General features: G+C 41.5%; 1 protein-coding gene across 18 annotated transcripts in view; it reads right to left on the bottom strand.

The window, feature by feature from the left end:
* The window catches only part of RIMS2 (regulating synaptic membrane exocytosis 2), a 349,417-nt gene that overhangs the window by 268,778 nt on the left and 56,227 nt on the right, over positions 1-24,412 (bottom strand). For 10 of the 18 annotated variants that reach the window (XM_081204271.1, XM_081204281.1, XM_081204291.1 and 7 more), the window contains 2 exons: positions 23,567-23,777; positions 19,624-19,635 (listed from right to left, as the gene is read on the bottom strand). In XM_081204271.1, coding sequence (XP_081060397.1) covers positions 19,624-19,635; positions 23,567-23,777 — 223 coding nt within the window. The remainder of the gene's footprint in view (positions 1-19,623; positions 19,636-23,566; positions 23,778-24,412) is intronic. The other 8 variants (XM_081204282.1, XM_081204294.1, XM_081204289.1 and 5 more) reach the window with 1 other exon arrangement.

The raw sequence follows: 24,412 nt of genomic DNA, 5'->3' as shown, positions 1-24,412 counted from the left end.
TCACTTGGAGGATCTCAGTAAAGATGCAGGCAAGACTGAAGTTAAAATCAAGGAACAAGTAGTTTGTACAGTATAGATGTACAGTATACTGTATTCAAATATTATATGTTGGAGATTATGGGCAGGATTAACCTAATGAGCACTGTCAGCAGAAGCTCTGAGGAAGGATTTCTGCTTATACAAGACTTTCCCATTTCTCTCCCTTCTCTCCTGCAGCCCCCCAAAATAGCTCTGGGGTAGCCAGGAGAACCCACAGAACAGTGTGCTGGGGAAGAAGGGGGATTGTTCTGTCTGACATTCTGAAATGGAAAAAAATGGAAGAGTGTGACATTGAATTACACCCTATACTGCATATTGGTGATGAGGTCTAAAATTGGCTATGACTATACATGATTTTTAAAAAATTATCTGTAGAAACAATCCTTAACACAAATAAGGATGTTTACTGATAAACTAGTGCACATGGGAGGAGAGATGGCTTATGCAGCCATGGATGGTTGTCTGAATGTACTTAGAATGCTGAATTTAATGGACCTTTGATCTCATTCAGGAAGGCAATTTTTAGGATATTATGAAGAGTGTCCAGTGATAACTACAGTTTATGCTCTATTACTATTTTATTCCAAAGAACAAAGGGAGGGATTATGGGGGTGGCTACACTATATGTGAGACAGCAATGTTCCCAAATAGAATAATGACCTTTGCAAACGATAACAGGATGCAAAGAAACATTATGTGATCTTTAAAATTCTCTGTTCACCTTTCCATGATCAAAGCGATTAACCAAAGGTTGCAAGTTTTAATCAGATTATTCAAATATTAAATGATTCAACTATCCAGTGAAGTAATGGAGGGGCTACACTCCCCTTTAGGGATCAAATGTGCATATTAAGATACTATTAGATTTGACTTTGGATACCCAGTTAGCCTCTAAGAAATAAAGCATCCAGGTTGGATTACTGTAATACATTGAATGTGGGACTGCCCTTGTTGATCATTTGGAAATTTTCTAATTGAGCAAGTGGGTGGGAGCCATTTCCCAGGCAGCAAGCTCAGCCCAGAAGCTTCCTTTGCTGCTTAGGAAACCGACCCATCCCTGGGGCTTCCCTGTCGGATCTCCGTGGGTGAAGGAAATGATGGCCCACAATGGCACCCACCGGGAAGAGTGAGCGGACTTCTCCAACAGGTTGTATACTGTCCTGGACCACATGCTGTGTCTAAAACACAGCATGAACAGAGAAGACTCTCCTGCCCCTCTCTCCAGATCTAAAGTTGGCTCTAAGGGGGCAGAAAATAAGCACCTCCCTCTCTCAAAAGTTCAGACTTGGAAGGAGGCAAAGGCTTATTCTGCATCTGCACCCAACAGGACACAGAAGCAGATTAAGCATGTGTGCCTTTACCTTTCTTATCCAGATCAGAGCTGGAAAGGAGAAGCAGGGGTATGTGGGCTTGATCTGCCCCTGTAGACGATCAGTTGGGCACAGATGCAAGCTCACGCGCCTCTGCTCTCCCTCTAGCTTTGAGCTGGAGATGGCAAGAGGCAGCTTTTTATGGCTCTGCAATTTCACCCAGGAGGTGCAGGGCCCAAACAAATGCCAGGCTTCAGTAGAACTGAACTGGGGCAGGGAAAGGTTCATCTCTCTCTAACTCCAGGTTCAGAAGTAGTCCCAGGCTCACCTCACTCACTTGAACCTAATTCCCCTGATGCCATGGTGAGGGTGGTGCACAATATATATAGTTTAGTAAATATTTTTGTTTCAATTTTCAGTAAGTACAAAACAAGAAAACAATCAGAACCAAGTAATGCAAACATAAAACAGCACACAAAAACAAAAACAAAAAAACTATATCCAGGCATGTAAAATAAGTACATTTGTTCACAGAGCAAGCGTTAGAGTCCATATCCTGAAAAAAAATCAGTATTAGGTATATAAAACTTATAGAAATTATATGTCCATCAAGTGTAATCCCAAATCTGTCATGCTTTTTGTGATGGCTGCCTTGCTCTGTGTGGTCTGGAGGCAAGGAGGTATGTAAAGAAATAACTTCTTTCATCTGAACCTTTCAGTTATTTAACATCATCTTCTGAAAGTCTGTTCCAAGTGTCCCTGAGATACTGGTTGTGCCCACTATATAGGTTTTTTTTCTGTGGCTGCACCCCCACATACAGAAACAAGTTTGGTGCCAAATATGTCATCTTTGAGGCACCAAATTAAGGCTGTTCTCTTCTCCCAAGTATTTAATGGCTGGTTGATTTACTGCTCCTAATGTTGTTCATATCTTAAATTTGACTGATTTACTGCTGCTATTGCTGTTCATATCTTAGATTGGATTTTAGGTTTGATCTATTAGATTTGGATTTTATTCTTGATGGTTTTATAAGCAGAAAAGCATCAAATATTTCAAAGAAATATGTTTTAAAAAATTGAGATGGAATTTCCTCCTAATAATAAAAGGCAGTTTTTAGTTTTTAAAATGGTCACAATCAATTAACTGTACAGCAGGTCAATTAACTGTACATTTTTTCTATCTATTGCAATCCCTAATAAAAATTGCTATCAACACTTAGCTGCCAGAAGAAGAAGAAGAAGAAGTAGTTATACTGGGCTGGGGTGGATTAGGTGAAGGTGTCCTTATCCCACCTCTTCCAGTCTCCTGCCAACCTCCCCCTTCCATCAGCTGAACATGCAGACAGGCAGTAGGCCTGCTGATGTTATCAAAACAGAGTTGCAGGTCTGAGCTGGCACGAGATCTGCTGGATGTCAACCAGGCTTGCTGTCACATGACATCATTAGGGCTGGTGTGACACCAATGACTTAACCAACTAGTGCAGTGGAGCTAGAGCAGCAGTTGGGTCACAACCAGACTCAATCATCCCACCCTCCCCCATGCCACCTACAGCAGAGTTGTAGATGAAGCAGTGACCCTGTCACTCCACAAAGTCCCACTGGAGGAGGAGGAGGTACTTGGGATTACACCCTATATCACAAACAATTCTTTTAAAAAAAAAGAAAATAAAATTGTTCTGACATGGTGCTTTCACAGTCCAGGTCTGTGTTACTCACACAGTGAAGAGTCATAAATGACAAGAAAAAGGAAAATCATACTTTGGCACCAAGTTAAAGGAATTACATGCAAAATTCAGTATTCCAGCTAGGTATAATGGGGCATCACCTATGCAAGTGATAGACAATTTCTGTGCGGATAAATATTAAAGCACTTCCTGAGGTTGAAGACTAGACATTCAGGATTTGAAACACACCTCATATAACGAAGGCTTACAGAAAAATCTTAGGTTGTAACTCTCTGTGAAGATAGGAGGAAAGCAAAGTAGGAGGAATAGAGACTGCTTAAAACAGTGCGATCCTACAGGTGTCTACTGAGAAGTAAGTTACAGTGGTGCCTCGCAAGACGAAATTAATTCGTTCCGCAAGTTTTTTCTTCTTGTGAGTTTTTCGTCTTGCGATGCACGGTTTCCCATAGGAATGCATTGAAAATCAATTAATGCGTTCCTATGGAAACCGCCTTCAGACCAGGTCCGGGGACAGTCTGTCCCCCGACCTCTTCTGAAGGCTGGGGGGGGGGACAAGGGCTTTTCTTCCCACCCCCAGCATTTTAAAAAACCCCGGGACAGCGGAGGACTTCTCCGCTGTCCGGGGCGATGTAAAAGCCCCTGGGAAGGCAGGCAGGGGGGACAAAGACTTTTGCCCCCCGCCCGCCTTCAGAAGAGGTCCTGGACCTCTTCTGAAGGCGGGCGGGGGGGCGAAAGTCTTTGCCCCCCCCCGCCTGCCTTCAAAAGCCGTCGGGGACAGCGGAGAAACGCGCTGCCTTTCTCCGCTCTCCCGGGAAGGCAGGCAGGGGGGAGCAAAGACTTTCGCCCCCAGCCCACCTTCAGAAGAGGTCCTGGCTTGCCAGCATCTCCCCGAAGCAGAGGACGGGCTCCACAGCTCACCCTCTGCTTCGGGATGCAGACTGCCGCCCCAAGCCTTGCGCGCAAGCCCATAGGGAAATTCGTCTTGCGAAGCGCCTCCAAAACAGAAAACCCTTTCGTCTTGCGGGTTTTCCGTCTTGCGAGGCATTCGTCTTGCGAGGTACCACTGTATTTGAGTTTAGTAGGACTTAGTCTTAAATTAGTATTATATAATAGGATTGCAACCTGAAAGGCTTGAGACCTTCTCCTATATAAAGGAAATTTGGGCAGCTGAGGAAAACTCACAGCGGTGCTTCTCCAAGGGGCTCAGCCATGTGTCTGGAGGCTCCTTTTTCACTAAGCAATTTATAATGCAGAAGTGGTTCCTATTTCCTGGGCAATTTTCTAAGAAGCCGTAATACAAGGAAAGCTCTCTCCTACTGTATAGATGGCATTTGGCTGTTGAGGAGAGGAAAGTCCAGGTGACAAGCTGAAACAGAGGACAGGACTCCTGCATCCTTAATGTAGAAGAGGAGATTTCAGCACATGGACCTGGTGGTTCCTGATATTAGCATCTTAATGGTGAAACTTCATATTACTTTGCAAGATTTCCTGATTTTTTTGTTGTTGTTTAAAAGAAGTCATGGAAGGAATCCAGATTTGATCAGAATAAGATCAGGGGGCAGTTAAATGCTTTCTATTCATACTGTTTCTTGATCTAAATTGTGCCACTCCCCCCATTTCTGTTTGCTCTGATGTGGGTTAAATATGGTACACTTATTTTCCTCCCATGGGTATTTATATTTTCCCACATATGACAATCAGTAGCTTGTGGAGGGGATTTAGATTGAGAAAATGGCACTGGATGTGGGGAATAGTTAACAGTAATACCTCTACTCTAGTGCCATTACTCTAACAAATTCAAAGCCCCTCCCAGATGCTTTCAAGCAATAAGATAATTCAGAAATCAGTCAACATTGGCCTTGCATTAACACTTTCTGGTTTAGTTTGTTGTGTCCAAAAGGTGTGTGCAAGGCCATAGAGGCATGGTGCTTTAGAACCTCCTTTTAAAATGTACCATTTCATACAATGGTTTGCCAAGTGAGACATTTCCAAGTGGTTGTACTCACTGGCAGAGGAACAGGGTTGCGGGGGGTACAGTCTGCCCTGGGTGTCATCCCTGAGAGGGGTGACATCGCTGCCCCACCCCCTGGGACACTTGCCACAGGCTCCGCTCCCCCATGGGACACTTGCCGCTCCACCCCTGTGGGACGCTCGCTGTCCTGCCCCTGGGTGCACAGCATGTGCGCCGCTCCGGATGCCGGAGCAGCTAGCTCCACCTCTGGTTGTACTTCACATATGTCAGGGGTCAGCCAATTTTGTTAGGAGGGGGTCGGTTCACCGCCCCTCAGACCTTGTGGCGGGCTGGATTGTGTGCACACGCAAGCAGTGGAGGGGGGGATTCTCTCTCTCTCCCTCTCCCCCAGCCCCTCCCCTCCCCCTGCTTTCCTACCTCCTCCGCCGCTCTGCCTGCGGTTGGGAGCCAGCGGTGGCACCACCGCCTCTCCTTTCCAGGCCAGCTTTCCCAGGCGCCAAGTGCGGGGCCAGCAGGCGCACCAAGCTCCAGCCAAAGTCCTGCGACACGCTCGTCACGATGCCCACAGCACGGCCATGAACGGAGAGGCTGGCTGATGGGTGGTGAGTCTGGGTTGCACCTCAGCACGCGGGTGGCAAGGCTTTGGATTGGCTGGCACCAATCAAAGCCCAGCTCCCTTCCTCCGCAGGGAAGGGAAAAGCCAGGAGGAGGAAGGGAGGAGGGAGGAGGTGCTGCTGCGGTGTGTGGGGGGGGGGGAATGGCACCCGAAGAAAATTGCAAAAAAATTGGCGCAGCCCGAACAATCACACCGATCCAAGCAGCGATTCCAGGACTGTCCACGGGCCAGATCCAGAGGGCAGTTGGGCCTGATCCAGCCTGCAGACCTTAGTTTGCTGACCCATGACATATGTGAATGAGGTATGTGTAAATCAGACTAACACTTTACCAGTCTGGAATTCCAGAAAGTGTGACACTCTTAAAGAACCAATAGGCTACAGTTATAATTGATATCAAATGCTATACTGGCTAAATAGTAAGGGTTGTTTACAATGTTAGTCATTTTTCAGAATAGACCCATTGAAATCAGTGGACATGACTAACTTAGCTTCATTAATTTCAATGGCTCTACTGTAAGCAGAACTTTGCTGGAAACAACCCTTAACATTTAAAACCCAACTTGATGTGTTATTTAAACAGGGACTGGACAGCCACTTATCAGGACTGATGCCATTAAATCCAGCACTGCAGATCCTGTATGGATCAGGGAGTTGAACCAGATGGCCTCCAAAGTTCCTTTCAATTCCTACTCTGTTATTTTATGATTCTATGTTCCTCACACAACACACTATTGCAAAGAAAACCATTTTGCCACAATGGTAATCCATAATAAATATTATTATTACTCAGACCACAACACAACCGCTTTCTTATTATATTTACTCTATGGAGATAACAGAAAAAAACCTTTATTCATTTATTTTTTATGTTACACACAAATCTACAGGAAAATTTCTCCTCTTCTATTCTTTCCCTAAGCCACTAGTCTGTGCTGTAGTACTTTCTTTCATATAGCAGTGAGGATACTAAGCTGGACAAATGCCAGTTCTTTTATGCTCATTATTTGTCATACATCCATACTAACGCATTCAGCAATTCCTCTGTGCCCCACAAACAAGGGGAAACCTTAAAATAAAATTCAAAAAGCCGAGAAGCTCAAAATTGTTTTCACACTGTACCTAAGGCTCTTGAACTATGTCATAGTTAGTTCTTTTAATTATAGATCAGTCTTATCAGCCTCATCTGTAGTCACATGGAAGGAAGGATCATGCTACAAGGTGAAGCACAGGGAATGCTACAAAAAAATGGGTTCTACCACCTACTACTACAACAATGTGAGGTGGGTACACTGTCACCATCGCTGAATCCTATCAATAGAACTTAATATGAGGTCATCATGCTGCTGTTTCTTAAAACCCTTCTGACCCTTTCAAAATGCTTACAAACAAGTGAGCCTTACAACAACTTTTTGCAGCGTATCAGCCAATGGGGAAGTGTTTTTGTTGAGGATTCAGCCAGCCTAGAATCCTTGTAGCTCAGGACTCACTGGAATGGGAAACAGAATATTTCATCTTTCCCACCTAACTGACGCCTTCCCCTGATGTGTTATATATTGCTAGAGGCCTGCCAGTCCCAAGCCTGGGCATTTACTGTATTTTTCCATGTATAAGATGCCCCCATGTATAAGACGCCCCTACTTTTGGGGACATCAAATTTAGAAAATGGGCATATGCACTATCTGTGTATAAGACGCCCCAAGATTTTTAGCCTTATTTAAAAGTAAAAAAACCTAGTCTTATACACAGAAAAGTACAGTAATAGCTATATAGCATTTGTTTTATAGCTTAGAGGTTCTATTTACGATCAAGTAGGATAGATGGATAGATAGAGGGAGGGAGGGAGGGAGGAAGGGAGGAAGGAAGGAAGGAAGGAAGGAAGGAAGGAAGGAAGGAAGGAAGGAAGGAAGGAAACATCCCTTTATAGAGCAAGAAGCAGTTTTTTAACCTTATGGCATGCACACACACACCCCTGCAAAATACTTACTATAAGCTAGGGTTGCCATATTTCCTTTTTTTAGGAAGACCCCCAAAGTAGTGATTGTAAGCTTTTGGAGTTGTTGTCGTGGCTTTTTCCATCGCATAGCCATACATCCGGGTTTTCCCTGACATTTTGCTGATTCAGCAAAATTCCCCCTAGATGTCATTTTTACACCCAAAAACCAGGACTTGTCAGGAATTTTCCTGACGTATGGCAAGCCTATATAAGCAGTCTATGTATGTTTTGTTTTGCTTTCAACTGACACCCTAACATCTCTGTTGGAACTACTATCACACTTTCTCTCTTTCTTTTAGAGTTTAGAACATTTCCCCCCTCTGTCTTAGGGTTGACAGCAATTTTTGGCAAAGTTGATTAGCTTTTTTGACAAAATCACAAAAATGTGCCTTTTAAAAAACTATTTTTACGGTAAATCGGCAAAAACGGCACTGCCAACATGGACTGCCATACATCCGTATTTTCCCAGGCATTTTCACCGATTTCCGCCCGGACACCGCTGTCGACTGCAGTATTCCAGATATGTCTGGGAAATCCCAGATGTATTGCAACTCTGCTCTGTTTATATAGCTGGGGTGGGGAACTGGCAGCCTACGGATTGCTTGTTGTCTGTAGCATTGTTCAGCTCACCAGATGTGGCTGGCCCACTCTTAATCATTGGGGCTGGAGCACCTGGGAGGAAGAGGAACTGAAAAGGAAGAAAGAGATGACGATAATAGACCATAAAAGACTATAGAACATGAAAAGAGAGAGAAAGTGGGGAGGGGCAGACAGTGGCGTAGCGTAGGGGGTGCAGGGGGGCCCGGCCGCACCGGGCGCAACATCTGGGGGTTAGGGTTAGGGGGCGCAAATCCACGGGTAAGGGGGCGCAAATCCACGGGTTAGGGGGCGCAAATTACTTGCCTTGCCCCGGGTGCTGACAGCCCACGCTATGCCACTGGGGGCAGAACTGTCACAGAAAGGAGGAGGAGACCTGGGAGGGCAGTGGAAGTATAAGGAAAGTATAAGGACAGCCACCTAGCAGTGAGCCATGGAGTAGGGGAGCCTAGATAGCAAGAAATATAGAGGGACATTGTGAACCTAGAGTAGGGAAGTGTATTAGATAATTCCTAGAGGTTTAGTGGGATTATTCTGATGGAAGCTATATGACTCACTACCTCTCACATACCTTTCCTCAAGAGCCAGTCAGACAATCCCACCAAACCTCTAGGAACTAGCCAATCTGGGTCCTCACCTCACCCCCTCCCTGCCCCCACTGCTGCCAGCACCAGCATCGCAACTGTACCCTCACCTGCAGCTTTGCCAGCACTACCACCACAACACAGCAGTGGCGGTGAGGACAATGGGACTGTGTTGGTGGTGCAAGCTAATCCCCTGCAAGGCTGGTAGAGGCACAACAGAGGGAGTTGGATCCTGAAGCAAATGACTTCCCTTCGCCTAACGGACAAGCCACCCCTATGCTACAGCTAACACCAAGATTCTGTTAAAAGTTTGTTCTGTGTTACCTTGAGCCTCAAGCACATGTAATGAGACAAAATTACTTCCTTGAATTCTTAAACTGATAAAATAGCCAGAGCTTAATTAGGATTGAGCAGCCTCTTTTCTGGAAATGATTACATTACCTTGTGATGGGGAGAATCTTTTAGGGACTGCATAATGGTTGTGAGAGAGGCTAGAACCAGAAATCGGTTGGACCAGACTAAAAAGAAAAACCTCTGCTACCCCTTTCTCCAGATTGCTCTCCCTCTTTGCAACTCACATGAAATCAGGCTGAGGTCTACATGCAGTCCTTGGGCTGCAAGTTCCCCAGCCTTGCAGTAAAGCAACGTGGTGGGTTAATCTGAAATTAGGTACTACTTATAAGTTATTTTATTTGTTTGTTGTTCTTGTGGTTTTTTAAAAAAAACATTTATATACTGCATTCATAAGACTATCAGAGTGGTTTACAACAATAGTGCATAAAACCATGCAATAAAAACCTTCTTTGCAAAGCTGTGAAAGTGCTAACTAGGCTTTGGGAAGGAGGCCAGAGGAATCTAGGACCCTGTCAGAGCCCTCACACCTCCTTCCCAAAAGGCCAGAACGTCACTTACCAGGATTTGGAAAGGCAGCACAAGGCCTGGGGCGGGGGTCAAATGTTGCCAAGGGCCACAAACTTGAGAGCCACGTGCATTCATCGGGCCAGGTGACAGACCACCCTGATCTAGATAATCAGTCTCATCCAGGAATACTTGCAATTTCTCCACAACCAAGTATACACCACCACATTTGCCAATAAAGGGGTGCATAGTTATTACACTCCATTGGGTCTAGACCAGGCTATTTGAGATGTGGACACACCACTGCCTTTTTAAGGGCAGTAGGTACCACCGTCACACAAATATGTGTTTACCACACCTCTGACCTACTCAGTCACCACACCCCACCAATCTTAAATAAGCCAGGATATACAAGGAACTAATGAGCAGGTGGTCAGGCACATCATTGCAAGTATCCTATACCCAATATAGGACCACATTAACTGGACACGATCCCATTACACTGTGCTTGACATTGTGTTGGGCTTTTCAGCCAGCACTGTCACATAGCAGCATCTAAGTCACTACAGAGCCAAGCAGCTTTATTCTTGATGTCTTTAGACATCTGGTTACACTTAGTCACCAAGTGCTCCAGAGGTCTGCCCTCTTGGTCATAAGTAACCAACTTCCAGAACACACAGAACAACTCTTCTGGGCAGTTCCTAGAGGATGCAACGGAGGCATTGAAGTGGGATCTCTTTGCTGCTCTCCCTGCCATGTGGTAGAATGTGTTATGAGCCTGAACATGAGCTTGGTCAGCTCCTGGGTAAGATTTACACCACTTACCCTCCAGCCCTCTCCTGGTCTGTTTCATCAGCTACTTAGTATACCAAGGAACAAAATGGACTGCACAGCACTGGAGAGGGCCTACATGTCAATGGCTCATAAGCATCACTATACCACAATGGAACTAGAAGCCCTACCTACTGGGGGGAAACTAGAGCACTCAGAAATCTATCATCTCTTGGGGTGAACCATCCTAACTGATCCCGCATCCTTGCAGGGGAGAATCATATCTGCAAGTCCAGATCTCACCAGAACATGTCCTGACCATGACAATGGAGTGATATCCATCACCACCCTATTTCCAGACCACCCTCTTTCCCACATGGTGTGAAGACTAAACCAATGGTATGTCTTGTTTCTGTGTGTTGAGCTGTTGACCCTTTGAGACAGGCCCATGGCTGCCATGGATGTCTTGAACTCCCATGTCAGACCTGCATCAACCTACAGTCATGTTACAAAGAAGAGCTTGGGCTTTTGGATATCTGTATTTTTAAAAATACAAAGGTAAAGTTGTGCCACACACTTTTATTGGTTGATTTTAAGTATTATTCATGGAAGAGACAAACCTAGGTATTACGGTAAGTATTATTCATGGAAGAGACAAACCTTTAGTTACAGTGTCACACAGTAGAGATTTAAACTCTTCCTCCTAAAAATGGCAGCCTCAGTGTAGCAAGTAGGGCAGAGGCAAGCAATGGATAACGCAATTGAACTGAAGTAACTATGATAAATAACAGAATTCCACAAGAGGGAATGCTACTGGGCACCTCCACACTTCCCTTGAAGGGATTCCTAGTATTGAAACATGAGGTGAGAGCTACTTTTATACTAATTCTCAGACTTCCATGAGTAGTGGGCTCATGGAATTGAGTTATATGAACTGCAACAGCATTACAGTCATACCTCAGGTTGAAGTAGCTTCAGGATAAGTATTTTTGGGTTGCTCGCTGCGGCGACCCGGAAGTAACGGAGCCCTTTACTTCCAGGTTTCACCGCTCGCGCATGCATAGACGGTCAAAAAGACGTCATGTGCATGCGCAGAAGTGGCGAATCACGGCCCACACATGCGCAGACGCATGGATGCGGGTTGCGTTCGCTTCTGGATGTGAACGGGGCTCCGGAATGGATCCTGTTCACATCCAGAGGTACCACTGTATACTGTTTTGTACCATTTAATTTCACAAGTTAAATTCAGCTCCAAATGCAGGACATTTGAGTGAGCCAATGGATTGAGAATCTTAAAAGGTTATTTTTTATTTCTAACACATGCAGCCAGAGGTATTGAATGTTATTTAGAAGATCTGGGACATGGACCCATGGGTCACAAATTTGCATATGCCAATTTATTTGAAGATGCAAATTTAGAAATTATTTTTGAAGGCTTCTATACTGCTTTTTATGGCAATTGCCACACAAAATGGTGCACAAGTCATGATATAAATAAATAAATAAATAAATAAATAAATAAAACAATAAAACCCATTACATTTAAACAAGAAAACTGACAAAAACTGATTACAAGAAATTATTGCTAGAATTCATTCATATCACGAAATGTAAGGCAAACCAATTAAGTTCCTATCCAAATAACACCCAAAAAACTCACCCTTGCTTAACCTATCCCCAAGCTGTGTCCTTGAACTGTGATGATGTCTATTCTATGCCTGGATAGAAAGCCATATTTGTATGCGTGTACAGTATGTAGTAATATCCAGCTTTTGCATGCTGGAATAAAGCTGACCACCAAAGTACATCATACCTCGGGTTAAAGTTGCTTCAGGTTGAGCGTTTTCTGGTTCTGCTCCGCAGCGACCCGAAAGTAACGGAACGCGTTACTTCCAGGTTTCGCTGCTCATGCATGCACAGACGCTCAAAATGACGTCATGCGCATGCGCAGAAGCAGCAAATTGCGGCCTGCGCTCGCGCAGGTTGCATTCTCTTCAGGATGCGAATGGGGCTCCGAAACGGATCCTGTTCGCATCCAGAGGTACCACTGTAAAGAGAGACATTCACTGCTCCACCCCCTTTTGTCTCTGGCCCACCCACTACTGGCATGTGGTTCCTGGAAGGCTGCTGATGAGGGAATGCAGGCCTTGGGCCCAAGGCACTATAATGAAAAGGAGAACCAACCATTCCTGAACTTCAGCCACCAGAGATAGTATTGACTATTATTCATTATCCCCAGATGAATGAAGATACCCTGATTCTTCCAGGAATGGTTGGTTCTCCTTTTCATTATATTCAGCCTATAATTTGCCCCCGAACATGTAAACAAATCAGTGTTGTTAATTTCCCAGCAAAAGCTTAGGCCAGAGCAGTGGTCCCAGCAAAGAGATGGGCTTGGGGATTAACTAACACAGCTAAGTAGAACTAAAGGGGCAATTATAATCCTCCAGTGCTCAACTGCTTCAGCAAGTACAAAATGGTTCTTTTCAAATTACAGATATGCCAGAATTGAGAAACATACCAAGAAAAAAAGCACACCAAGAACTCAGGCCAATGTAAATTTCAATAGTGGGAGTGGTCCCTACTCAAATAGAGATTACAAACTCTAACAGGGATTACAAACTCAAACTCATAAAGATATGTATAACACAATAATTCGTTACAAAGATTTTCTCTTTTTCACTCTACGATAATGTTGGCCCTTATAATTTATCAGCTTGCAGGTGGAGACTCAGTTTCAATCATAGAGCAGAAGTCAGTTATGTATCAGAAACCAGGACAGGGCCCTGTTTCGATGTATTCACCTTCATCAGCTAATTTTTAAGGGGTCATGTTTGAAGACTTTTGGATAAATATATCCTGTTATTTTCTACGTTTCTCAGGGATACCAACTACGTGTGGGTAGATTAATGCGTATTTTGAGCTTTTCTGTATAATTAACCCAAAGTCTTCAAACTTACACGACCCTTTATGGTTTCTAATCCATAACTGACTTCTGACTTCTCTGTTAGAGCTTGTAATCTCTATTTGAGTTTGTAATTCTTGTCAGAATACATACTTTTGAATGAATTAGTTTTTATTACTACTGACTACTGACTTGTGAGTAGGGACCACTCCCACTATTGAAACTTACATTGGCCTGAGTTCTTGGTGTGCTTTTTTCTTGGTATATTTAATAACAAGAACTCCAACTTATTTAATGCAAGAATTGAGAAATCTACACTATCATTCTGTAATGGGATAGTGAATGGGCATTCTGACCTGGATTATTAGATTGCATCTCTTCAAGCTTTCCTAATGTTTAATCTTTTGCTATACTTACGCATTGCTGCTATTTGCTGACATAATCTGTTTTATCATTTTTTAAATGATGTAGTAGTCCACTATACAGGTATAACATCTTTGAAAACCAGTAAAAGGACAAAACAGATATACATGGTTATTCAGTAATAACTATGTTGCAGATGAATTAACCTGACAGTTTACTTTTTTATTTCACAAACAAATATATTTCTGGATTCTGGTAGGTAGCTGTGTTGGTCTGACGCAGTAGATATATATGTGTGTGTGTGTGCGCGCGCGCATGCACATTTCATCAGATATATCTGAAGGTGCTACTGGACAATTTTTTATTTTTTATTTTTAAAAATATTTCTGGTTCTTCTACCATAAGTATTCATACAAAACATGTAACAACTACATGATTTACACCCCACAGCAAATTCTAAGTCTCTGACAACTGAATCGTATAAGAAAAGGAATTAATTGAAACTATTTTACCCCTTTGCGGCAGAGAGAAATGAAATATAATCTTTATGGAAAAGGAGTAATTACACTACTTATCTACAAAATGCTAGTATATAGTATTATTTTTGCAACATTATAGAAAACACTACATCTATGCAGAATATGTAGAAGAAACCAAAAGGTGATCAGACACCTAACTAGATCTTTGTTAATCAAATGATTCAGCAAATTAGCACCAGCAAATCCTTAATTAGTTTATTATTATTTCAGCTCAAGTTAAATGGAGACAAAATTGTGAAAGATAAAATTACACTAATATATGTTTAACAACATTGGGGAAATGCAATTGTAAGTATACAGTAAGTAAATGCAGCTATTAAAGATATATTGTCACAAACAATTTCGGATACAGTACCTAATTTTATTGTTTTTCTGGTCATCACCCTTATCTCCAAAGCTTTAATATTTAGACAGTCCTTTAAACAACTTGTACTGAGCAAATTATCTCAAACTAAATTATCATACTAACAATCTTCTACAAAAACCACAGATATTAACCCACACAGATTAAGTAACTGAATTTAACTACCTGAAATCCATTCTTCTCTGCTGATCTCCTGGATCACAACTGTAGACATCTTTTTAATTTTAAAAATAGTGGATTTGTAATGATCCATTCCTGATATTTTGTACCTTGTTAAAACAAGATATACATCCAAAGGGAAAAATAATGCTGTGCTGCAAACTTATTGTATCCAAAATCTTATCTATATCTGAGCGCAGAGTTGCTTCTCATAAACCTATGCTGTGGCACATCCAGTGTACATAATGGTAAAAGATACACTTGCCAGAAATTACCATTCAAAAGAAAATAAAGCACTAAATTACTGTTTTAAAAGAGGGTGTAATCCCATTGTAAGCAAGGACAATTTCATGTAACTCCTGAAGTTTTCAATCATCTATTTGTTATAGATACAATCCACACAGAGCTCTGAGCAAGCAGCCAAGAACAAAAGAAAGTCTGGTTATGCTTTCTACTTTACTCTCTTAATAGCAATGTCTTCATTATTTATATATATCGGCACTGGTTTCCAGCAGCTGAAGCCAAATCTATCTGGTTAAATATTCATTGTCTCCTCCTGTGCCATAATGTCCAACTGTACTCAAAAGAATCCTAGGTGTGCTGTTACACACCTGTGGCTAAAAGAAGGGATTTGCTTAGCTAAGTTTGATAAAAGGCCTATGTCTGAAACTTAACAGCACTTGATATGGTTTCTGAATGCCTCACCAGCTGGTCAATATAACATAACACTCAAACACAATTTAACATTCTGGCTCTGCCGCTGAAAAGCTTTTAGAGTTCACCTCAACTGATGTCGTGATAGAGGGGTTTTACCTCTGCTCTGGAACATGTGCTTTGCATATATAAGGTCCCATGTTCAATCCCTGGCATCCAGTTAAGGAACTTATGTAACAGGGCTGAAAAGATCACACCATGAATCCTAGAGAGCTACAGAATATCAGGGTTGGCACTACTAGGCTACAGGGACTATTAATCTAATTCCGCAGATGGCATTTCCTTCATGTTCATTACTTATCACTATATCAAAATGTGTTTAATGGATGGTTGATACATTTGTAGATTGGTATTTTAAGAAAAACTTTAACAACCTAATCAAGAGTTATTTCAATGACACAACACCACTCAGTATTAGGTTGTAGGATTTCAGCACTGCTATATATTCCTAGCTGTCATGCCATTCTGCTGGGGAGAGGGCAACTCTATTCAATCCTCTTGCATTCCAACCTCATGAAAATGCATGAGTGACATCTCCCCTTTTGATCCTTTTTTGGCAAAGGGGATTGAGCTGAAGCACCCTTTGGTGCCAAGATAGCTGAGGCTGAATTGGACTCCCAGAAAAAAATATGCTCCCTGCACAATTCACTTTCTTCTCAAGATCCTTTGGGCGATAAAGAGCAATACCCCTTTCAACAAAAGCAGAATGTGGGATGAGAAGGAATGGCGATGCATCTTTAGATCAATGTTATTCCTTCCTTCATAATCACTTTTAGGCCCTAACAAGTGAAGACTAGCATCAGTATAAGCAAAGTACGCCGCCGGAGCCCAATTTCTGTTCTTATCCTGAAGCAAAGTTCTTAACCTGAAGCACTATTTCTGGGTTAGCGGAGTCTGTAACCTGAAGCGTATGTAACCCGAGGTACCACTGTACTTTTACTTGTGGAGTTGCTAAGATTGCCAAGGGCAAATGATCTAGAGCCTTCAGGATTTGGTGGATGGAGGGTTTGGAGCTGGGGTGTATTCTTAGTTAGGTGTTGTGGTTTCCTTTTGGGAATATGACTTCCCAGAAATTGCTGGTGCCAGACTGGAATCTCCTTTTCTGAGAAGGTTTCACCCAGTTCTGGTTCTGGACATGGGCTGGCCCTGACATGCACATGTGCAAGACTTGCTCAATGTGTTTAGAGGCATTTGGTGGGGATGGCAGAGGCCTTTCTTCAGTGGTATGGATTGTCTACCATGGGGGTAGTACCTCTCCCACCTGGTTATTTTAGCACTACTTTCCACTGCTCACACATGGACTCTGCACACATGCTCAACAGCAAACTTTGGGATCTCAAAGGAATGCATTCCCAAAAATTCAGAAGAATTGGGAAAATGACCATAATAAGGACTAGTTAGTAATTATTTCCCTGGTGTAAATTCACTTATTTAAGGGAGCTCCAAAAATGTACCCCATGGAACTGAAAAATCTGACTGAAATCATGTTAGAGCCATTATCAGCCATTCAGGGGGATTTTACAGTTCTTTCTTAAGTTTTCAAAAGCTGAATAGAGAATCCCTTGGAGAACTAATTTGAATTTATATTATATTTATTTTTAGAATTTATATCTTAGCTTTCCACAAACATTAGAAATATAATTTGAAACTGGTTGGTGGGGGGGGGACTAGACAAAATTTCTCTAATCATCAAAGCAAATGTATTAAGAACAAGTGATGCCATACAAATTACAGTCTAATCCAAACCTCAGAAGCAGAATAATTTATATTAATGCTAATTTTGAGGGCAATCCTAGACTCCCAGCGTCAAAAGAAGATGTCTCATTTCTTGCTGCAATGATGGGAGGTGGTCAGTAACTCAAAGAATTTCAGGCAGCAAGGCTGAAAAAGATCTCTCTCTTCTAAAGATCTTGAAGACCTACTGCCAGTCACAGCACTGGCCAAGACAAACCAGTAACACAATAAGGGCAACTTTATACAAACAGTGTGTCAAGCAAGTGGTACATCATTTTAAATTCCACTTGGAAGCCAAAGCTATAGATAAATAAGGACACCACTGTTTTCCAAAGAAGCAGCAATATTCCCCCTTATAGAAGTACAGAACAGTATCCAATGGAGCATAATAGTTTGCAGTACAAAGGGAAAACCAAGAACGACCCTGTTAAGCCCTGGAAGGTTTCTTATAAATTAATTATTTTTTGAGGGAATTTAAACCCCTCTCTTCCAATATAAGCCCCGTGCTCCGGGCTGCTTAGTTGATTAAAAACAGCTAGAAGAATGAATTAATACAACTTTAAAAATTAAAAAATGCTTTCGAGCTTGATCTTAAGCACACTGAGTTTCAGTCCTCAAATTTACATTCTAACTACCCCAGTGACTTCTAAATAACTGCATAAGTGACTTTAGGCACAACCCCCAAATGGCTTTTACTGTGCTCTTATGCAAATTATTTTCATTTCAAAAAGTTACACAAAAGATGATAGACAGCAGCAAGTGTTTCCAGTATTTTAAAATTGTAATATTTGTAAAAGCAGCATTCTTTCTTTTCATCAAAATAAACTGCAGCAGCATTCCCAGAACATTGGCTTGGATACAAATTTAGCCATGCTTAGAGGAGACCCACTGAAAATCAATGAGACTGGCTGGCCATCATTTAACTTGTCCCACTGATCTCAGTGGATCTACTCTAAGCATGGATAAGCCTGTATTCAACACATTATATTATTCTGACCTTATGTACTTTTTATTATTTTCTATCAGCTATTAAGCTGGGAACACAAGATTGGGAGAGTGCTCTTAAAACACCATTTACTTTTGAGTAGTGCAAACTAAGTCACAGGGTAGATCCACTGAAATGAAAGGACTTAAGTCAGTCAAAACTAAGTTATGATTTCAATGGGTCTACCCTGAGTATAACTTACTCAGACACTGCCCTGTGTATATTAGTATATAACTCATGCAATATGAATACAGCGAGCAACTAAAATGAAATAAGCATTTAAAGAAAATTTAGTCTTACATTTATAACATTCCTTTTGTATTAATAATAAAAACCATATTATATGTGCAGTGGGACATAATGATATTAATCAATGTTTACAGATTAAAGGTCAATAAGGTCTATAGCTTTACATTATCTAACCAGCTTCTATTAGGGTTTTGTTATGTAATGGCATGTGTCTTGCAAGCTTTTGCATGCTAACTTGGAAGTAGGGGTTTTATCCAACACTCCAAAAGCAAAGCTCCTCTTCTCCCCCTCCCCTGTGCACCCCAAAAATCTACCCCAGAATGGGAAGAGAGGTCAGGGAAGTTCAATTGAGCATGTGAGAACATGTTGCATAAGCAGAACAGCAGCACTGAATACAACCCAATGTATTAGTGTTCATGGGGCTTGCTCACTAATAAATTTAAGGTTGCATTTTTACCCATTAAGATTATACTGTGAGCTCTCTGGATACAGCTATAAATATGCTGGTGAACTTGCTGAGGCCCAGTTAGAACATGGGGTAAAAGAGGCTACAAATAATATAGCTATTATACAACAGACTCTTCCTCCTAATATGATCCCATATTGCAATATTAAAGAAAAAAGCAATTAGTGAGGAAGATATTATTAATTTTCAACATACATCATGTGCAAAATGCAAAACAAATATATAGTTAATGTTAATACTTTGCTTAAGAGAGAATTTTCATGTATCACATAGGTGTCCACAAAGTTGGTTTCTTTTTGATTAATTTTTGTTAGAAATTCAATTTCCATTGTTTGCCTTTAATTGAAAAGGATCAACTACTACTGACTTTAGTGAAAACCAGGTCACATTACATAGTATCTGTGTATCTTCCTCACCACTATAAACATATAAAGTATGAAGTGGAGAAGTTGCATCATCAAACATGTGGTGGATGTGCATCATGTAACCGCAGCCAATTGCGGCTCCATGGTGAAAATCTTCAGCATGTCCCCAGTATCTCATCATGTGCATCTCCTCTTTAGACTTTATATAGTTTACAAAAGCAACAATAGGAAAACGCCCATGTTCCAGCAGTACTGCCAAACTGACTTGCACTCATAATGCACCTCAGCAATGCAACCCAGTTGAACATAAAATACCAAAACATAAATTATCTGAGACAAAAAAAGGGTTCTAACCACTTTATCCTCCTGGAGAGCATATCCATGAAAGCAAGTAAGAAAGAACAAGAAAAGAGAAAAGAGAAAAAGAAAGTTACTTCTATTCTGAAACCTCCCCCCACCAGTAATATCTGTTAGTATATAGACTGCAAAGAAACTATCATTATAAAAGCTGTATGAAACATATATTGCCAAGAGCTGTGTGTGTCTTAATAGAAATGAGTACAATAGCTCCCAGCAGTAACATCTAATATCTCAGTCCTCCAGAAACATCAGTATCACTGAAGATTCTACACTACACAGAAATTGCAGACTACAAGGAGTCAAAACCATCTAGGCATAATTCTAGGATACAGTACTGGTCATAGAATCAAACTTTCTATGAAAGTTACCTTTCATATAAAAAAACAAAAAATAGAAAGATTCCAGACATTACAGCTATGAAGATACGGTGAAAGTCTGCAGTCAATACCTGCTGAAATCTCATAAATGAGGGTGCATGTCTAAATAATTTTTCCAAAGTTTAGGAGAGGGTCTTTGGTAACCTACAGGCTTCTTGCCCATCCACTAGCCTAATAAAACAAGTATTATAAATTATACAAAGTTGCTTTATCGAATGAAGAATTTAGGTATATTGAAGAATATGGAATACAATTTTAGACGGCAGCCCTATACTCCAGCTCTACAATTCTATGATTCAATGCTCCCACTGTCTACATCTCTCCCTTCTTTGCTAGTTTGAGCAAATTTTAGTTTATGCGGAGTTTAATTCAGGCAAACTATGATTTTCCATAAAACCATACCTGAAAGCCATGGTTTGAAATTTGCTTTCCACCCATCATATTTTGCCTATTTTGGCCTCTGTTGCAAAATACAGTGTGGGAAGTATGCAAGCCCAAAGTCCATTCATGGCATTATGGCTGAAGAAGGCTACAGTCTGGTCAACTTCCATTTCATAAGAAACCCAGAACTGGTAAAGCCTATTCTAGGCCAGTATTTGCACGTATATTCCATTCCTTTTCCTGATATGCTGTTTGTCACAACTTTTTCCTAGCTAGGGCATACCTGGAAGTGTTTTGTGGATTCTATCTGCCTGTCTTGATTTTGTGGAATTCTCCCATTTGAAGTGCTAACCCTTCATTACTAGGCAGAAGTACCTTGCTCAAACACATTGTATTATGAATACCTTAAACAACTCCTATGGCTATGCTTCTTTGCTATTAATCTGGAGGAGGGTGCAGAGTGGTCAATTTTTTCCTCTATCCTGTTTTTCACTATTAAAAGAGCACAAGGTTAAGATTGGGAAATCCAGTTTGCAGCTGCAGCTTCCTACTATAGGGCAGATGCTTGTCCCTACTCCTTTTTGTCAATATGATTCAGGCTTCATAGGGTTCACTTGCCTTCCAGCCTTTGGAAAATGGGCCTTAATTCCTAGAACTCTATACTTACTCAGTTATGTATATGGGCCTCAGCCTTCATTTCCTCCTGGGAAAAGTACATTAAAGAAACATTTTCTAAAATGATTAAATATTTTATACCACCCACAATGTGGAAAATGTACTGGGATGTTAAACTTGTGTGCTTTCACTTTGCTGCCCACTTCCTACATGCCACTTCGTCACTAGCCTGAGGTCAATCAGTACACATCAGTTGAAAATTCATAAATCCTTTTGCCATTTCTATTGGGAGTATGACCTCTATTGGGAGTATGACCTATACACTGAAAATCAGTCAGAAGTGTGAAATTTGTTGTGAATTTTAGAAACACAGCATTATTTAAACAGAGACACATCATGTGGTCACATGATCAGTATAGAAAGTGCTGTTGACTTATGAACTTTGGTGAGAAGAGTCTCACACTGTGGTATGGTAAGCAGACGTGCACCCATCTCCTTGAATGTGTGGCAAAGTTCTTCACCCTACCCACCCTTTTCCACAGGCCACTTTGATTTGCACCCATCGACCTTCAAATTACAAAGGAGGGTGGGAGCTGCAAAAGTTCAAGAATTGGACTTTCTGCTCTTTCAGCTGGCAAGCCAGATGCATATTTGATCTAGCCAGCTTTCCTGTTGCAGCTTTGTCTATTAAAAAGGAATGGGCTGAATAAAATATGGTTGACTGCCAGCATGATTCAGAACAATAAAAGTTAGGGAGGGGAGCAAGTAATAGGTGGCTGCTAACTTTGGGTTAAACTATTGAGTTATAAATGAAAAATATTATAAATATATGTAGCATTTCACCTTTTTTTACAATATGCTATTGTTTATTAGCACTGCTGTATAGAAGGTCAAATGTGCTGTTTTGTTTTTATCATGCTCTGAGTGATTTATTTTTTGTAGAATCAATGGCTGTTGACTAACTGATAAAGATTTTTGACTTTGCAAAAGTGCTAATGCTAAGATTTAACTCAATTTCCTAAGTGGTATAGCCAAAATGGTACCATCTATGGATAGCAGGAAGATCTCAAGGTCTGCGAAAGTACAGAAATATTTAGCAAAAATCCTTAAGGAGGGCAAAACCAAGACAATGGGGACTAAGCATTCAGAAGGTCCAAAATACTGATTGATTGTTGTGGTGAAACAGAAAACCAGGCAGAAGGGACAATGGAGTGGGTATTCTGTCCAAACATTGGCCTTAGCAGTTCAGGGGTTCTGACTAAAAACAAATGTTCAGGGTTGGAGAAGCAGAGCAAGGCGAAGGAGGGTGACCAAGATGATAGAGCCTGGAATCCAAGCCTTATGAGGAATGGTTGAGGGAACTGTGTATGTTTAGCCTGGTAAAGAGAAGACCAATATGATAGGTAAAGGTAAAGGGACCCCTGACCATTAGGTCCAGTCGCGGACGACTCTGGGGTTGTGGCGCTCATCTTGCTTTACTGGCCGAGGGAGCTGGCATACAGCTTCTGGGTCATGTGGCCAGCATGACTAAGCCGCTTCTGGCGAACCAGAGCAGCGCACGGAAACGCTGTTTACCTTCCCGCTGGAGCGGTACCAATATGATAGCCATCTTCAAATAGCTAAAGGGCTGTCACATGGGAAATGGAGCGAGCTTGTTTTCTGCCACTCTGGAGGGTAGGACCCAAACCATTGGATTCAAGTTACAAAAAAGGATATTCCAACCAAACGTCAGGAATAATTTTCTGACAGTAAGAGCTGTTTGACAGTGGAACAGACTCCCACGAGGTGGTGTGCTCGCCTTACTTGGAAGTTTTTAAGCAGAGATTTGATGTCATGGATGTTTTAGCTGAGATTACTGAATTGTAGGGGGTAAGAGCTGTTTGACAGTGGAATGGACTCCCTCGGAAGGTGGTGGACTCTCCTTCATTGGAGGTTTTTAAGAAGAGGCTGGGTGGTCATTTATCCTTTTCAGTAAGAAAACAGTTGGTGAAGAAATGGTTAATCCTCCCTCCTGCCATGTAATGCCATGATCCAGATGCCTAACCTTGTACCTCTGGCCAAGAGAAGAAATGGACTTAGTACACTAGCTTTTCAGATACTTAATCCAACCTTCCAAATAAGTTCACAAAAGCCAAAGGCCTCTCACAAAAACTTATTTGTGTACTTACCAACTCATGCGAGAGGAAAGACAGTTCTTTAATTTAATCTCCTACCCTTAAAAGCCATGAGCGAAACAGCTGGTCTGCAACTATCAGGTTATTTAAAAAATATCTGATATGCATTTCTACCTAGAAGCCAACCATGTTAAGTTCAAATGGACTTAGTCCTTTGTAAGTTGGTATAAGATTCCTGGCTTAATCCATGGTTTCTGAACAAAGGCTGCAATTATGATGCGGAAAGGGTCTTTACAGACACTAATTCTTCCATGTTATCACTTAAAAATTAAGACAAAACAATCTGATGTGGACTTCACAGATCTGGAATAACATATATTCTCAAAGTAATAGCAATAAACAATACCAGAATAAAATATCAGGAATACTCATTGTAATATATTTTCTTACCTTGTTTGAGCGTAACGACACTCTTCCTCCACAACGTGCACAGAATTTAGTTTGGCAATATGAACAATTATGGCCACAGCCATCGGCAAATTTCGTTTTGTGGCAGATACCACAGGTTGGAGCATCACCCTTCTGCTCCTGGTGTTGCTGTGATTCTTCACCCATCTTTTTCACCTGTTCTTTATACATTTCAAACTGTTGATGCAATTTCCTGCAGAAGCAAACAGTAGAAGATTTATAATACAAAGACAGCAATAAAGAAAATAGGTCTGTCAGTGATTACATTTTAAATATTTCAATATTTTATTAACCAACTAATCACATTATTATAGCACACACTGCATCAACATATTAGGATTAGTTGGATAGTATTTCCTCATAGTAGTCTAATTGAACTAGATAAAACATTCTGAGCCAAATATACCTGTGCAACTCTATGAGACTTAGATATAAGAATTCAGCATGCAGTTTAGGAAGAAGACTAATGGTAACTCCTTTTCATGACACAGCACAAAGCATAGACTACCACTGAGCTACAGCCCTTGCCCATAGGCAGGTACACTGTTGAGGGTCCCACTCTCATCTGCTCTGGGTGGCAAAACAGAACAGTCAGACTGCTGCAGCATTGGTTCCAGTTTGCTGAACTTCTGCCCATCCTGTAACCCTTAAAAATAACAGGAATAATTTCTGAATTGGGAGGTGGCAACCTGAGCATTAAAAAGAGCAAGGGAATGGAGTTTGCAAGTATGTGCCAGTGCCTGTTGCTTCACTACTAACCCACAACAGACAAGCACAAGGAATAGTGGATTTGGTATTTTGAGCTTTTAAAACTATATTAGGTAAATG

The sequence above is a fragment of the Podarcis bocagei genome (assembly GCF_964188305.1).
Source record: "Podarcis bocagei genome assembly, chromosome: 8".
Lineage (NCBI taxonomy): Eukaryota > Metazoa > Chordata > Lepidosauria > Squamata > Lacertidae > Podarcis > Podarcis bocagei.
The sequence above is the reverse complement of the archived record's forward strand: the minus strand, read 5'-3'. Positions and strand labels throughout refer to the sequence as shown.